The sequence below is a fragment of the Lepisma saccharinum genome, chromosome 17 (assembly GCF_977018435.1).
Source record: "Lepisma saccharinum chromosome 17, izLepSacc3.1, whole genome shotgun sequence".
In the NCBI taxonomy this organism is placed as follows: domain Eukaryota; kingdom Metazoa; phylum Arthropoda; class Insecta; order Zygentoma; family Lepismatidae; genus Lepisma; species Lepisma saccharinum.
The window spans coordinates 49,243,153-49,260,451 of NC_139245.1; the positions used below are offsets into that span (position 1 = coordinate 49,243,153).

Here is a 17,299-nt window from a genome sequence, read left to right on the forward strand (position 1 = left end):
ATATTTTAATATTTTATGATTTTAGTTATGTAACGTTAAGAGTTGTTACGTGTAACGATAAGGGGCTGGACCCCGTATAATGTGACGGGTGCAAGATAACCTTAGTGCTGACGCACCCAAAATTTTAACTTCAAATTCAAATTAAAAAAATACGGTAAATTGAATGATCAGATACGAGGAGTAGAAAGAATAATAAAGAAAGAAAACAAAAAAAAAATATTATCGACGATTCTAGGGTTTAATCTCCTTTGGAGGCATAGTGTACAGTGGTTCTGATTCAAGCTTTACCTGTATGCTCAGTCCTGATGAGCCTATTAGAAGAATATAGTGGACTTAAGGGCATGAGGAAGGGTTTCAACTTCGCTCTTTCTGGGGCAGATCAGACTGTTCGTGGTGCACTGGTTTGGCTGTGAACAGGCGCACTTTCCTCCCTGCCCCTCTATGATGCCATCACTGGCTCCGGCGGCCCACATGGACCAACTTTTGCATGAATATACGTACATTTTGCACGTAATATTCTTATATTGGCTGCGTCGCCTCATCCCTTCTTACCTCCCCAGCTACTTATTTTATAGCGCCGTGGCTGACGTGAAGGTGACATAATATTTTTATCCGGGAATCCTTTATTTTCGATTTCATACGACCATCGGTGGATAATTGAGATGGGTGATGGCGTCAGATCTAGACCGTTAAACCTAAATTGTCATAACTTTAAAGTTAACGGTATAGCACCCCCCCCCCCCCCCACTTTTGACACCTTTTACGCTAGGAGGCACTTTATCCAGCCTTCGTAAATCCAGCTCCTTGAAAGTCAACTTTAGCTCTCTTATGCGCATCAGGTTTGACAACACTGCCAGGATGGCCACAGAAGGGGCAAGGTGATATGCATTACGCTCAAGGGAGTATTATACGGCGTACGCTTTTAGAAGGAACATGAGTTCTGCCAATACCCAGCCAGTGCTACTGCGCTGTTGCCAAACTAACTGCTAGCGCAAGGAAAGGACAGAAGATTCGCGATGTGTCCATTATTTTGATAATGCATGCACAGTATATAAGAGTACAGTGAAATAATATAGTGAATATTTCTAGACAGGATTATAATATCATATCACTGTAGCATATACGAGAAACCCATACCTGAAAGAAGCTTGAAGGTAATTATCGTAGAGGAACTGCCAGGTCATCATCACCGCTCTCCGTGTAACTGATTTCACTCATTTCCGAGTCACTCTCCTGAAGGGTAAAGATTAGATTTTGCACCCTTGGTTCCTGTACTACTGGTGCTAGGTTTCGAGAGTGACATTATTTAAAATAAAAAGAACACACACTATTGCACGAAAGGGCTGTATTTAATCTTTTCACAAACTGTTCTTCGTGGCGCACGAGTGAACGATAAGAGAATAATTTTACATCAGCCTTGCTACGAAAACGCTGAACTCAAACTGACCCAGACTTTCAATGTTCGAGAACGCCCAGGACAATGAAGGGTCATTATATCGAGACAAATTTAACACACACAGTTTTCCCTAGACACAACAACTCAGCTGCGTCAACACGGTGGCAACGAAAAAAACAGGCGGAAGGAAATGAAAGGTGATGTTTCCCTTGTTTCTTCAAGGAGCGATAACTCCGGCTGTATGCGACGGAAATTCATGGGACTTGGACAGTCAGGTTCAAAATGTCTTGCCCATCTTATTATGAGCCTTAAAGTGGCGAGTTTTATGAAAACTTCTTGCGCGCAAGAAAAATACAGAACACGGCTTTTAACTACCGCGCCGCAGTCTCATAACTGTACAACGTTGCACTCCTGCCACCGTCTGCGTGGCCCCGCCCGATATCTCTTCTAAAAGCGTCCGTCGTATAGTTTGTTTGTTCTCTTGGAAATATCAAACTTCCAATGACGTAGGAAAATATATTAACGGGAAGAGGACAGATTGAAGATGCGATTTACAAGCGGAAAGCCGAAACTTCCATTTGGTTAGCTGTAACTTGAAGTTGAAGTTGTAGCGATTATTTATCTCCAGAAAGAATACATGGTATTCTGAAAATTCTTATTCATCATATTTTTCAAATATCGTGTCTAGCTTAATAATCAACATTTAAAAAACGCTTCCACGTGCAACATTGTGATGAGTCTTAAAAAATACTAGGGAAAATTATATATCCAAAAACCTGGCAGTTGGGAGGGGCGATCGCTGCTATCACCCTCCCCGTGAATCCGCGCCTTCTGACCGATGTAATCGTATCAGGGCATCAACAATTTACCAAAATAAATACACGAAATCATTCAAATTAAGGATACGGATCTGAAATTTTCGTAAGATATTTTTGCACTCGTTCCAGACTTGGCGTTCCCTTATCCTGTTCGTCCGCTTTCAGGGTAAAAGCAGCGCGAAGATATCAGCAGCTGATAGGGGGAGCTGTGTGTTGACCTTCAGCTGTTCGTTTCGAAGCAAGTTAGATCCGCTTCAAGTGGCTAGTGTTTGACTACGTGCCTGGTCTGTCGCAGTTATGAGGGAACAAGTGCATCTGCTGGAACGAGTGGTGGAAATCCCAATTTTGAACACTGTGGCTTCTGCGCTGTATAGTTCCCACAATGCAGCGATGGAGAAGTTCACCCTGTACAGGATTTGTAGCAATACAACCGATTTGTGGTTGAGCACCGCAAAATGGAGCTGCGAGAAATTAGGCCTAAACAAGAGAGGTAAGATCAGGGTTGGCATGTTTAAAACAAAAGTATTTATTTTATTCGATTTGGTGTTTTAAATCCACTTTATGCACAGTAAGACTAATCGGGGATGGACCTACAATTTAAAGCGAGATCCGAATCACTATGAGCCTCCACCGGGTATCGAACCCGGGACCCCTTGACTACAAGGCAAACAAAAGTGTTTAAACAACTTGTTTTAAAAGTTTAAAAACAGCTTTGTTTTTCCCAAACGTTTAAAACAGTGTTTTAAACATGTTTTTTTTTTTAGACTTGTTAAAATACATTTTGATACTTGATGTTTCATAGTCTGTGGTTATTTGTGTATTTTGTAACTTTGTCTGTTCATTCATTCCGTGTCAATTTGTTTCCTGTGCACAGAAATCTTTTCCGTGGCTGAAAATGTACGTATATTCAATTAACAAACAAACTTCGTGATCATGGGCGGAGTTTGAGCTTTTGCTTTGGGGGGGCCAGACTCTGGGAGAAGCATATGATACCTGAGGGTTATTGAATATCCCCTATTTTGTAAGGGGTTCTGAGGCCTTCCCACGGAAATTTTAAAAAAACAACAACTTAAAAACACTTAGTTTTAAGCCTTTTAGATTTGAAAGTGTTAAATGTCTTTGCTTAAGTAAACAAATATTAATTATTGTATATTGGTTGTCAGTTTTAAAAGAAGCAAAACAATACGATTATTGCATTTTGCATTTCATTAAATTTTTATTGATACAATACTCGTATTACTTTAAAAAAAAAAAGTGACGGTACAATAGTAAGCTTCAGAAATTTTAGAAAAATTAAATTGAAAAGTTCATTTGATGCCCCAGCAGTAATTGTTGACACAACACAAAGTCATTTTACGTTTTTCTTTCTTTAACCTGTACACATCAATCAAATCGTTTAAGACCCGCTATTGCGGCGCAATTACCGTACATGCCAACATGCCAAACGTCAAGATTTGCGGTATGGCTTCATAAAAATGTAGTAACTGAACTTAATCATGTTATTTTTTAGTCTTTTTTTAAGATGGGCAGCGCCCCCGGCCCCTCCAGAACTCCGCCTATGATCGTGATGAATACCCGTGGGCCACGTTTAAAGCACTTGGCTATCTTGTTTTCTTGTTGTTGTTTTTTTTTTAATCCTATATGGATGAAACAGGTTTCCTAACGTACTGCACATACGTAGTTGTTAATGGAAGCGAATTTACAATACCGGACCCCTCCCCGATTTTCGTAATATTTCGCATACTCACTAATTGAGGCCTCCTAATCACGATTTCGAAGTTAAAATTTGGCGGTCACGTCTAAAAATTGCAAAATAAGCTAAATTGAGTGATCTGCGATCGGCACGATTGCTCATTATTTATCGGAAAATTTTGTAAATAATGAGCAATCGTGCCGATCGCACACCATTCAATTTCGCTTACTTTGCAATTTCTACACCTGACCGCCAAATTTTAACTTCGAATTCGTGATTGGGAGGCCTCAATTATTGAGTATGCACCCGTACCGATCGAAGTCTGTTTTTCATGCTGTACCCCAAGAAATGTAATGAAAATTGCTGTCAATTGCCGATTCCGGGCTCTGCCCCTGGGGTATTTAACCTGCCGCCTGCAACCGCTATCGCGGCAACTGGAACGCCTCCGCTTCGCTCCGGCTACCCACCTGTCTCTATAGATGCGTTGGTAAGGAATTTAAATATTTAAAAAATGTAAGTTTCGTAGCACGTAGAACTCCAAAAATTACTTTCAGCGTTCCAGAATTTTTTCTTCACACTTAGTAACACGTAATCTTTATAAAAATAAAAAAGAAATCCTTGCAAAATCAACTGTGGTTTAGATGACCACGGAGCCAATGTTGTGTGGAGCAACCCGTACACAAGTAGTTTTACGACCCCAAATTTTAACTCTTTCCCTAACCTAACCTAACCTTAACGAGAATGTTCAGTGCGGCTATCCGTCAATGGTTTTCCGGTAATTGCAGCAACGAACCTATAAAAAATCTTATTTTCGTAGCACTTTAACCACAAACGTAACTCACCGAAGACACAATTTTCGTATCCTGCAATTTTACGATTCATGCACTGTCGCCAAACTTACCTGTAATCAAATCAGTTCGCATTCCACATCCTCTTCTACATCGTGATTGTCACTTTCACTTTAGTCCTTCGTCCTCGACGCATCCTCCTCCACACTCCATCTAACGATCTGTGCAACATTCACAACTTTTTTACTGCTCTCTTCCACCATTCTAACAAGATCCGTGGTCTTCTCTAAGTATCAAATCAACTGTGACAACGCTGTAGACACAATAAGTCATAGCGAACGTCAATTGTTTATATCAACAAATATAGTTTCCATACTTGTACACGGAGAATGATTGCGAGAATTGAAGAATTTCTTTTACAACTTCTACATGTTAATGATCAATTTCTGCACTTGACCGCAACATCTTAACCTTAGAAGAACCACCGCGACTAAGTATTTCGTGAGTATAATTAGTATTATGGAAATTACAGAAGGGTCCGGTATTGTAAATTCTAGCCTGTTCAGGTCAATATTTTGTTGCATTCACGATGATGAAAGGTATTTCGAAAACCAGAATAGCTACCACGTGGACTGAGTGGGGTCTGGCAACTGTGGATTAGTTGAAGTTTCTTGAACAACCTACATGTAAGATTTAAGATTAACATAAATAGGTTATTTAAGAAGTTAGTCAAGCGTTCACTTTATAACTAGGAACACGGTCCTTCCTTGGATGATTAACAAATTCCTTATTAATAATTATCCTTAGAAAATAAGTCTCCTTGACATTATGTTTTAAACGTTTTATTTGTTTAAAACATGTTCTTGATTAAAACACTGTTTAAAACATGTTTTAAAGAAAGGTGTGATTTGTCAACCCCGGATAAGAGGCTATCTAAATTTGGCCCAAATATAAACTATTGCTGTTTCAACATGAACTTGTATTGCGTACGAATGATAGAGTTCTTCTTGTTTGATTTCCACGAACCGTTAAAGCTTTCAGAACTCTGGGAATGAGTATGAATGCAAGTTCGAAGTTTCAACAAATTAATTTGCGGGTTTTAGGTCGTGAAAAGTAAAGCGCGCGCTATTAAGTATCATGTTCCTGATTAAAGTTCTTTTTGCGTGGAAAACGTTGCATTGAATGCGGGTCTCCTTTACCGCACAACGCAAGGACAACCTTGTGTACCGACGTCAGACGAGGGATGCCTAAGTTGTTAAGTTAGATCTATTAGATTTGGTTCATTTAGCATAAATATTTACACTGAAAATGTATTATTTATGCTAAGAGAATTAAACTTAACAAGCATATCCTAACAAATTAGGCATTTAGCCTAACAATGGAAGTATTCCTAGGTGACGTCAGAACTTAGGTTATCCTCGCGTTGTGCGATGATTACTGCCCGTTTCGCCTTATTGCGTTTTCACCTCCCCAATACAATTTCGCGGGATTTATGCGACACTAACTTCCTAAGGCGAAATGGAACATCCCATTTCGCCTTATCCTGTTTCGCCTTACACACAAACCTAACCTAACCTAACCTAAAATTTGTTCTTACATGTGTTAGGATAAATAGTACCAAAATTACTAATACAGTTAATATTAATCCGTTCACATAAAGAAGTATATATGAATCAGCAGTTTGAAGAAGGGAACAAGCGCCAAAAAATCGAAATTGGCTTTTTTGCTCCAAACGTTTCTTAACATATACCCGCATCTAGGACGTTAGAAAAAGGGACCGAAAACTACAAGCTTGATGGTGTAATTTACCTTGAAAATATGCGTACGTTTGAAGAAGGGAATGAATCCAGGTTTTGTTCCATTCTTCAAACTGATTCATTCGTTTTCCACTAGTGGTGCTGAGATCGCACTTGCTAACAGCTGTTACAAGTTGCAATGGTATGCAAGACCTTGTTGAACCTTGTGTATATTATTGTACATTTCTGTTGTGTTTACCAAGGTTAACTTGCAATTAGTATCCGAGTTACAATCTGTGATGGTCTAAACGACTAATCTAAACGATTGTGAAGTGTTTACAACGTATTGGAATGTCTACTAGTTCATCGGACAGCGATGTTGTTCTTACGCCTAAAAAGAAGAGGAAAGGTGTTCGTCAAATAGAGATGAGGATTGCTCTTGTAAGAAGAAATGTAGTACGAAATTCAGTGTAAATGACAAGGAATACTTTGCGAGGGTTTCAAACGCAAAATGAGCAAGACACATTTAGTGGGACTCATTGACCGTAAATCACCAGCACGTAGGCATTCAAAAAGTGCAGTTCCACTTAAACGTGATAGCATTTTTGTTTACCACGTAATGAAAGGCACTGAACGTGTACCTGTGTGTAAAATGGCATTTTAAATTGTGTACGGTATCACAAATAAAGCACTGTTTAGGTTAACTTCATTGATTACGTCAGGTATATTGGCAATTGATAATAGAGGGAATCATGGTCACCGAGGAAATGCCATCCCTGATGATGTTCGTGCAATGATGGATGAACATATTAAAGAATTACCTTTACACGAAACACACTACAGTAACAGAACAATAAAATATTTGAGCGCTGACCTAAATATTACAACCTTGTATGAGCTCTTCTGTAAAAAAAACACCAAACTCTGGCCAAGCTAGTGAAATATGATTTTTACAGAAAATATTATAATGAAAATCATGCTTACAGATTTGGACGTCCCCAAATAGATGTGTGTAGCACTTGCGCAGAGCTAGCTACAAAAATTAAAAGTCCGCATCTCAATGTTAATGCAAAACGTGCTGCTGTCGCCGAAAAGATTGTTCATTTTCGCAGAGCCAAGAAGTTTTATAAGAAACAGCAAGAAGTCAAGAATCTATGTGCCAATGACCCTGAGGTTGGAGCGATTGTTTTTGACTTTATGCAAAATCTTCCGTTACCGAAAATACCGGTACAAGAAATGTTTTACCTCCGGAAACTTTGGTTACACGTGTTTTGCATTCATGACCTGAAAACTAATGCTGCCGATTTCTATGTGTACCCAGAAGGTGAAGTTAAACGCGGTCCCGATGAAGTTTGTAGTATGTTATGCTTAAAAATACAAAATATGAGCCCTGTAGTCAAAGAACTTCACGTTTGCAGTGATGCCTGCGGAGGCCAAAACCGTAATAATACATTAGTATGGTTTTTCCTGGCATTGGTTGCCACAGGACGATTTCGTAAGATCTATCAGTACTTCCCTGTGCGGGGTCATTCATTCTTGCAATGCGACCGTAACTTCGGGACTGCCAAGAGAAAAATCAGAAAAATGGACAGAATTTATGCACCACAACAGTACATTGAGTTGATTAAAACATCTACGAAGTCAGGTTTTAACGTTACTCAGATATCTGCCGAAAGTGTCATTGACTTTAAGAACTGGTGGTCGCAGTTCTACAAAAAAACAGCAAAGTCCCTTGACGAGACCACATCATTTATGATATCTAAATACAGGCAAGTGGAATACTCCTTACCGAGAGGTTATTTGGCCACATCTGAGTATATCGATGGCCTAGTGAAACACACATTCCTGCTGGAAAAGCCAAACTCAGCAGTACCGCAGATTCAAACTGATCTAGCGTATGATGGACACATCCCCATTAATCACAAGAAGATACAGGATGTAGCCAAGATGAATACAAACCATTTTATGAAGAGGTGTTGACAAGGCCAACGACTGCGACAATGGAGGATGATGGTCTGAGTGAAGGGGAGCAATAGTTTTCTGTGTACGTTTGGACACTGTATTCAATAGTTCAAGATTCCTCAATGTTGAAATCACAACATAATGTATGCTACTTAACATTTCTATGATATTTTGTGACAAATAAATATATATATATATATTTTTAATCCAGCGTTTATATGCATAATACCTAATGCGCATCTCATCAGTTTGAAGAAGGGAACGAATCCTTACTTTTATAAACCTCATATTCCTTTTTATTAAAGTCCAATGCCAAAAATACTACGCACTAGGATAGTAGGTATATGTAACGGTTTACTTACACGATTTTGATTCAGCCATAATGAACAGTAACGACAATAGGCAGTTTTTTTTTAATTTCCCAACAATCAGCTTTTTGGATTTGTTCCCTTCTTCAAACTGCTGATTCATATATATCAGTGTAGCATGGTGTTTTATTACATTAATAATAATGACCCTTCATGTCGAAAATATTCCCTGGTGGGAAATTTTTTGTGTGTAAGGCGAAGTGGGATATCCCGTTTCGCCTTAGAAAGTTAGTGTCACATAAATCATTTGAAATTGTATTGGGGAGGTGAAAACTCAATAAGGCGAAATAGGATAAGGCGAAACTGGAGGACACGTGTGCGATAATGCAGGAGAGGAAGGGAAGTGCAGTAAGACTAATGCAATTAAACTTAATAATTCGATGTACTTAAAATACATGTAGATGCGTAATGCTTTATTGTAACCTTCGCACGTACGCAAACAAGTCGGATTTTGATTGGAAATAAAATTCTACACAGAAAATAAAAATGGGACTGAAATATACGTAAAGCTCAGCAAAATTTAATAATAGAACATGTGAATAAATAAGAAAAGAACATGGTTGTCCTTCGATCACGTAATAACAACGTGAATATCAAAATACATTTTTTCTATATGTGGCCCATCCAAATTTTTGACAGTCGTCCATTGACCCGGCACACCCAGACTGGTATATTATAATTATAATAAATTATAATACTAAAAACCAGTGGCGGCGATTATGGGGGCGTAGGGGCGCAGTTGCCCCCCACTATTTGCCACTTTTGATCCCGCACTATGGCTTCTTAATGCTAAACATTGTCTACCAAGAGAAAGTAAACTGTTCTTGTCCCCAAGTTTTGACACCCAAACGCCTCTACTAGTAAGAACACCAAACCTGGCCCGTATAACATACGTGAAAATAATAGTTCAGCACAAGAACACAATATGAAAGCTTTATCAGATAACCGGTTCAATATGTGCCTATAGACATAAGACACAATCGGAAACTGTGCCAAAACAAATACTGTCAACATCTTTTGAAGCATTATTGTTATTGTAGGAATCAACATTATCGTGGCATTCGAGAAACTATTTTGCATTGTTTTATTCCCCCCCCCCCTTTTCTGGCGCTTTGGGCTCATTGTGACGATCAATGAATAATAATTAGGTGAAAGTGATAAAGTGACAAACCATAACATTAAGTAAATTTCTCCTCTTATAATAATTGCTCTTAATATTTACGTAGCTATAATAAATTTCAGTCAAATGAGTGATATTTAATAATAACGTTATAACAAATGGAGTATTGTGTGATGCTTTATATCGTCAGACAAATTATATTCATAACTGGTTTCATTCAACTGAAACAAAAGCATCTGACAATCTCCATTATTTAAACCCACGTACGATGTAAAAGGTAAAAATTAATTAAAATAATAATGGAGAATCTGACTATGTAATTTACGTATCCTTCTGTACGTACAAGCTCAGTTTCAGCAGTGTATTCCTATTCCGGTTAAGGAGACATATCTTGTAACATTTTCAAGAGATCTCTGTTATATTGCATCTTGTATCACCCCTTTCTGTGTGTCTCCCCCATGTGCAGCTCCAGGATCAGGAATGTAAGAGTGCAGGTGTGTAATTTATTGGAAAAACACCTTTAATCTATTGACTATTACTATTATCATCATCATATAGTATGGAGCTGTTTTAGCATTGTCACATAACTATAACTTGAATTACATTATTTATGATATTTAGTTAAGCTACATTTGATTTTTTATATCTGTTATGAATAGAGAAATACATATCTTCGTATGATACTGAAATCAATATTATTATCTATTATCTTTGCGTATTGTGGTATGCAAGCTTTAAATGCTATTTTCCCCCTCATATTTACATATATTTTAATACATATTTTAGTATTTTTTACGCATAGTTTCCATGTTTTCGAACATTTTCCGAAATATGTTCCATATTCATGCTATTAGGCGATTAACTTCTGTCTTCTTGTGTTCAATACCAAAGGTTTTCCGTGCATCTTTATCAGTGCCGAATCTACAAATCTTGGGCCCCCTGCAAAATATTACCTACCTCCCTTTACATCCCATTATATATATGTGTATATATAATGTATGTGTATGACATAGTGTGTGTGTGTAATTCCTGATCTCATGTTGAAAAAGTCACATATAACGGCCAAGAGGTTGATTCTAATTTCTAAAGTCCATTAATACCCCCTATAAAAAGTAAAGGAGTTAGGTTAGGTACAATTGGTCATGATAGAAACATTAGACTTAGGGAGAAGCACATTGGTGTCTTCCAAACGGACGTCCGCCATATTGAATTCAACTCAACATTTTTAAATGGGAAGGGTGTGATATATGGCACTGTTTTCTCGCACCTGGAAAACGATACATTTGCTACAATCATGCAGTCATAACTTTTTCCTGCTTAAAGATAGGTTGAAGAAACCTTCACCACTGCATTTCTAGTGAAATACTACCCTGATATGATTCTAATCTGACTGCCACGCGGGAAACCCGGGGTGGATGATATAAGGTCCGAATTTATCCGGCTTTGTCACCGCTCTAGGGCCCACCGAACCTAAAATCAAATGCTACCGGGGGGTGGGGGTGTAAAGGCGCCGAAGCCTGTTGCTGATCACATCACCTCCAAGATGGCCGACATCGAAAATATGTGGGGCCCTACCCCCACATACTCTAAATATGCCTTCATGGTACCGTGCTACGTATATGAACAGGGAACTTTAACTTTATATTTTTCGTTCCTAACAGTAATACTTACACTTCAAAGCTAATATCACTATCTAAAACATTACATACTTTGACATAGACCCTTCTTAACATTCATAGAATCGTGTTAATGATTACCCCTCATTCATAATCAATAATGCACACTACGCACAATATAACCTATCCTAACAAAATATTACCCAACCACTTACACACTAATGCAATTTGTATCTGTATTCATAAATACTATTGTCAACAACTAACCTTCCTACTAACTTTTATTTCAATCTTACTAATCTCCTTGTAGAATGCTGTAAAACGAACTTTGTTCAAGGAAACCAAACATATTTGGTTCTTCACACTGGAGCATTTATGTCAATGCCGCAGTGAATTATTCTAAAGAAAGGAAAGGAAAATAAAGGATGAATAAGAAGAAAGCGTGCGGACTAAAAAAATCGCGGAACTGACGCCCTGGGTTAATTTTCAGGTGCAAGGGCATAAGTGCAAAGTATGCGGGTGGAGGGCATATTTTGGGGATTTCCACTTTTATTTTTACCTTTACCTGTATATATTGTATTCGTTTATGTACCCCTAAATACCTACGTTTATTTTTTACATACGCATGTGCGAACCCTCTAATATGTCAATGGCTGAGGGCTCCCAAAAGGCTTACTTGTCTTCGCCCCCCCCCCCCCCCCCCCGCACTGCGGGGTTTTGAGGCTTGTAAATCCGGCACTGATCTGTATCCTGTTCCTTTTGTACGCTGTTTATTTTAAATCTCAAAAATAGACAATGCATCTGTTATTCTAACATTCTTTTTAACAATAGAGAATGCAAGCTTAAGCTTTTGCTGCGCAATATAGTGTACATTTTAAATATACTGCCACTACTTCATGGAATATTGAACGCAGTGTCGGTTAATTAAATTATTCTTTAGGGTCAACAGAAGAGATTCGCATTTGGGTACTTCAAGAAAGTTTCGTTGGTAATCCATTATTTTTGGTAACCTAAAATAAAGCATGCTTTATATTTGAATTTTGCATTACAATTAATGACACGTAAGCATAATGAATTTTATTTATCTAGGTGAATCGCTTGCTTAATGAAGAATGTAATTTTTCATAAATATAAGTTCATATTTAATTAGATATTTTTATTAAAATAACTCAAGTTATATATTTACATACCTAACACTTCTTGGTTATGACGAATGAAAACAGCTTTTTGCCCTGTCCACAAAATTTTTAGAATGACGAGACTATAATAAAAATATTAAATAATAATAACTACCAATAGCATATTGTTATCTTAATCTACCAAAACGTTTGCCCTCACTCACTGTCTCAACACACAGCCCAAACCCGTTGGCCCAGAAACGTGAACATTTATGGGCACATATTACGTAAGCACCCAACAAAAGGGATTTTTCAAGGGAATTTGAAAGGAAAAGAAGTGTTCGAATTTTTAAAATTTTGATACGTTTAAAGTCCAAACCCCTGTACTTAGAAACATGATAATATTTAGGTATATTATGTACAAAATGCCTCAACAGTCATGGCGCTGTGTGCATTATGTGAACATTTCGGTGGGCAAAGCTGCAGGCTGGTCCCTTTACTCTGTCCAGGCTATTTCTGTAGCAAGCGAACGAAAACAAGTCTCTGCGCAAGTATAGAGCGACCACAAGGAAAAAAACTTGGACGAAAAGTTCCCGCGCAGCTTTCCCTTCTTCGCTTCAGCTCGGGCCATAAGGAAGCATGGTCCACTCTCCCACCTCTCCTCCTCGCGGGAGTACGGTGCGCAGGAGTCGCGGGTCTGCGCAGGTTTTTTTGCTTGTGGTTCCACTATAGTGACGCGACACGGCTCCACCTATGAGCACGCGAGAGGGAATGTGATTGCGTGGAAGGGGAGGAAAGCGACTGCATTCACCAGCCTTCGCAGCAGCGTGTACTGCTTAGCTCTTCCCACTCGATTTTCCACTTCTCTGCCGCTATGCGCGGCCTTGCTTCAGAAATAACCGGGGCAGAGTATAATTAATTTGTACGGAGCCTAACATAACCCTAGCTTACCCGAGGGGAGGGGCGGGCTGTCAAACTCACCACCTCTAGTTTTTCAATTTTTCAACTATGAACAATTTTATAAAAAATTGAAAATAATTTACATTGTTCCCTAGGATGTTCTCAATACTTACATAAATGTAATTTAAACATGAGGCAAAATGCTTTTGGTTGGCCTATCAGGCTCCATCTTTGAATGCGTGTTATTGTAGACACTCATGCCAGTACAATTGGTAATGATGGTAATTTTTGTAATTATCATAATTAATATACAACTGCCCTCTGTAAACAAAATGGCATTAACAAAAAAATACTATGGTTCTTGTGAGTTTTAGCGAACGATAGAATGTTGATTTGTGGTTTTAAGTCTACTTTATGCACAGAAAGGATAATTGGGACTGGGCCTACAGTTTAAAGTGGGATCCGAACCACTGTGCCTCCACCGGGTATCGAACCTGGGACCCCTTGATCACAAGGCGACGATGTTACCACTACACCATCGGGGAGGCACGAATGATAAAATGTGTGTGACACTCATGCAATTGGTTATTATTTTTTGTTAATGATGGTAATTCTTATAATTCATATAATTAATAAATATCGGCGCGTATATAATCAACAAAGGAAGCAATGATTCACTAACAGAATGGTTTCTTGAATTTTAGTGATTAAAAAAGTGTGGGCCTGTGAGCCCCCCCTTCCCTCGGGTAAGTAAGTTTATCGTACGGCACGGGTAAGCTAGAGTTAAGCATAAAGAAGGAAACCGTTCTCGTCACTACTTTAAAGCAGGCCCGTAGCCAGGCAGGGGCCAGGGGGGCTCAGCCTCCCTGGAACTGCCGTCAGCTCCCCCTGGCACTGCAGTCAGCCCCCTTGACTTTAGGTAAAAGTAGTTTATATAATTTGTTTGCAGTGAAGAGCAAAAATGTAGACAGCAGATATTACTTTGCTCACAATTTGGTGAAGTAAAATTCAAAGAACATGAACAACAGCTATTACATTTGTTCATCTTATTAATAAGAAGTCTAAATAGCGACAAGTAGTTAGAAGATTCTCATCCACATTGTTTTCACATCTGCATCAAAGTTCAAGAGGTTCCAAGTTATGGGAACGAAGGGGAGTTTTATTGCTTCAGCTGAGGGTGGAATGTACTGAAGGCATTATGATCGAATATTGTTCATTTCATTGCGTGATATGAATATCTGTATCATCAAATGTAGTATGGAGATGAGTAGTTGAGTGGCGGAATGATTTCAGTATCAGTCAAGGGATGTTTTAGATATATAAAAAATGTAATATTCGTATGATATTTCTAAATTTTATGTAAATGAACCCCCCCTACACACACACACACACATAATTTACCTTCATACTGTTAAACTTTGAAAAAATGGACTTTGTTTACAAAGCCCCTCCTTGATAACCCGTGACCCACCCCCCTCCCCGGAGATCAATTCTACCTACGGGCCTGCTTTAAAGTAAATTATTTGTGAATGGTTGTTGAATAACAGCACTTTTATTACACAAATAAAGAATGGACTTTATTCCATGTGTTTTTCTTATTACTATTGAGAGGAAATGTAGGGGTTCGACTTAATGTATTGTTGTTTCAAACAGTGGGAATACATTTCTAGTCCTTTGGACTTGAGATTTTTACATCTCACTGTTGAAGAATCCTTTCTAATAATATAAAGACTATGGAACCAACTTGTTAGATCACTTTCATATGTAACATGTTACACGAGAATACACTTTTTAAAAAATTGTACTCATTAATAGTGTAGAACAGTGTTTCAAGCAATCCTTGTTGTTGTTAGTTGCCTGGTTCTGGTATCTTCTGCTCGTACATAAATATGGACGTATTGATTTGTGCATTGTTACTTGTGCATATTTCTTTACCAACGCTCTTCGCTTTGTGTAATTTCAAATGTCTCTTTCCAGTTGAGGAACTAGACATTCTGCTTGGAGACACTTTAGCCAGTGTTGCGGAACGCCATCCTATAATAAAGGAAACTCCAGATGAAGTAAGTGAAACATTTAAAGTTGAAGTAATTTCTTGTAGCTTGAAGTAAATGTAATTAAAGATATATATTATCTTAATACTTCATAGAAAAAAGGCACACGATTGTAAAGTCACGAAATTGTAACGAATCTGAAAAAGTTAATATCAATTAATACTAAAAGCGACGAGAACAAGGCGTTCAAGTAGAATTAATCTTAGGAATGATGTTTGAAATTGTAGATGTGTAATACCACCGGAAGGTTTAAATTGACAGGAAATACAGTATTCGTAAAGACAAATAAAGTGTAAATCATAGTGAGGAATATCCAATTTTGGACTCGCCTCATACGTTTGCATGAAGTGACGATAGTTTTGGGGATTTTTCATTATGCCTTTAGAAAAGATTAGTCTGTTACACATGATTCAAGTCAGTACCTATGAACACATAGTGGTTCGGATTCCTCTTGAAACTGTATGTCCTGAATCAATGTCAGTGACCAATGGAAGGTAGCTAGCTTTTTTCCAAGCAATATTTCATTCCCTTCGTTATCTGACGATGATATTTAAAGGAAAGTGGTAAAAGGCGACACATTTTCTGAAGGCATCCAATTGTCAACCACTTTTCCACGTAGCACTTACAGAGGAAACTGTGATCTTGAAGGCGCCCTCGCCCGCTACTACTATAATCCTCTGTGATGTTTAACCCGTCATGAATATCATATAATAACCTTTTATCTTCAGCGTTTCGATTAGCCAAAACTGGAAGAAAGTGGACGTGAAATAAAGCTAATCAACATCGATAAAAGATGCGTGATGATGATATGATGAAAGGGGGCGTATCAAAAATTTATTTCAAATACAGTTAATGAGATTGCAGTGATTACACGTAGTGTTGTCCACGGGACGAGATGGGACAGGCGTTTAAAAATTCGAGACGAGACGAGATTGACCATGTGTCATGAGACAAACGAATATTTCCGAGACGAGACAGCATTTCCACGAGACGAGACAGGCCAAAGTCTCGTCTCGTGGGCAACGCTAATTACACGTGTAGGAACAGATGTAAAAATGTTTTTTTGTAATTTTTTTGCTTTGTCATGTTCAGTGGCGGCCCCGAGAGTGCGCCAGAGTAGGTCATGGTTCACCCAAAATAAGGCTAATCCAACCTGTCAAAATGTATCTGACAAGTTTCGCGATAAAAATAAAATGAAGGCAGATTATGAATATGACGGGAAAGTTTACAAGATTCTAATACAAGATCTCTAGTGTGAGAGCGGACGAGCGTCCCCTGGTTTCGAAGGTCAGAGCCTAAGATTTTACACATTTTAACACACACCATTTGAATTTGCATATTTCTTACTCCAGTATTATGCTTTCTTTTATTTTTGTAATACATTCTTGCTTGAATCACGTAGTAACAATGTGAATATCAAAATATTTTTCTTATTTGAAAATGTAACCCACCCAATCTTTGAAGGCCATTCAGTGACCCACTCCTCACCAGAAGTATGGCGCCGCCACGATACTAAAACTTTCAGAAAATTTTCGCCTTGGGCTATTCTATGTCTATTCACTTTGCTGATATTATTCTCCTCCTTCTTCCAATAAACACAAGCAAACAAGTGTTAAGTGGACCATGTTCTAATATAGTGCCTTCATTTCGTTATTGTGCTGTTCGAATGCGATTTCGTATAGCTGCTGGAACCACGCTGCTTACCAGCGAAACAGAATGAGCGTAACTCAAAC

At 38.3% G+C, this 17,299-nt stretch overlaps 1 protein-coding gene across 1 annotated transcript in view; it reads left to right on the plus strand.

Annotated features, from left to right (window-relative positions):
* The first annotated feature begins 2,449 nt into the window (after positions 1 to 2,449).
* The window catches only part of LOC146001301 (uncharacterized), a 36,446-nt gene continuing 21,596 nt past the window's right edge, over positions 2,450 to 17,299 (plus strand). Inside the window, exons 1-2 of the mRNA XM_083138608.1 lie at positions 2,450 to 2,704; positions 15,493 to 15,575. Coding sequence (XP_082994734.1) covers positions 2,512 to 2,704; positions 15,493 to 15,575 — 276 coding nt within the window. The 5' untranslated portion in view covers positions 2,450 to 2,511. The remainder of the gene's footprint in view (positions 2,705 to 15,492; positions 15,576 to 17,299) is intronic.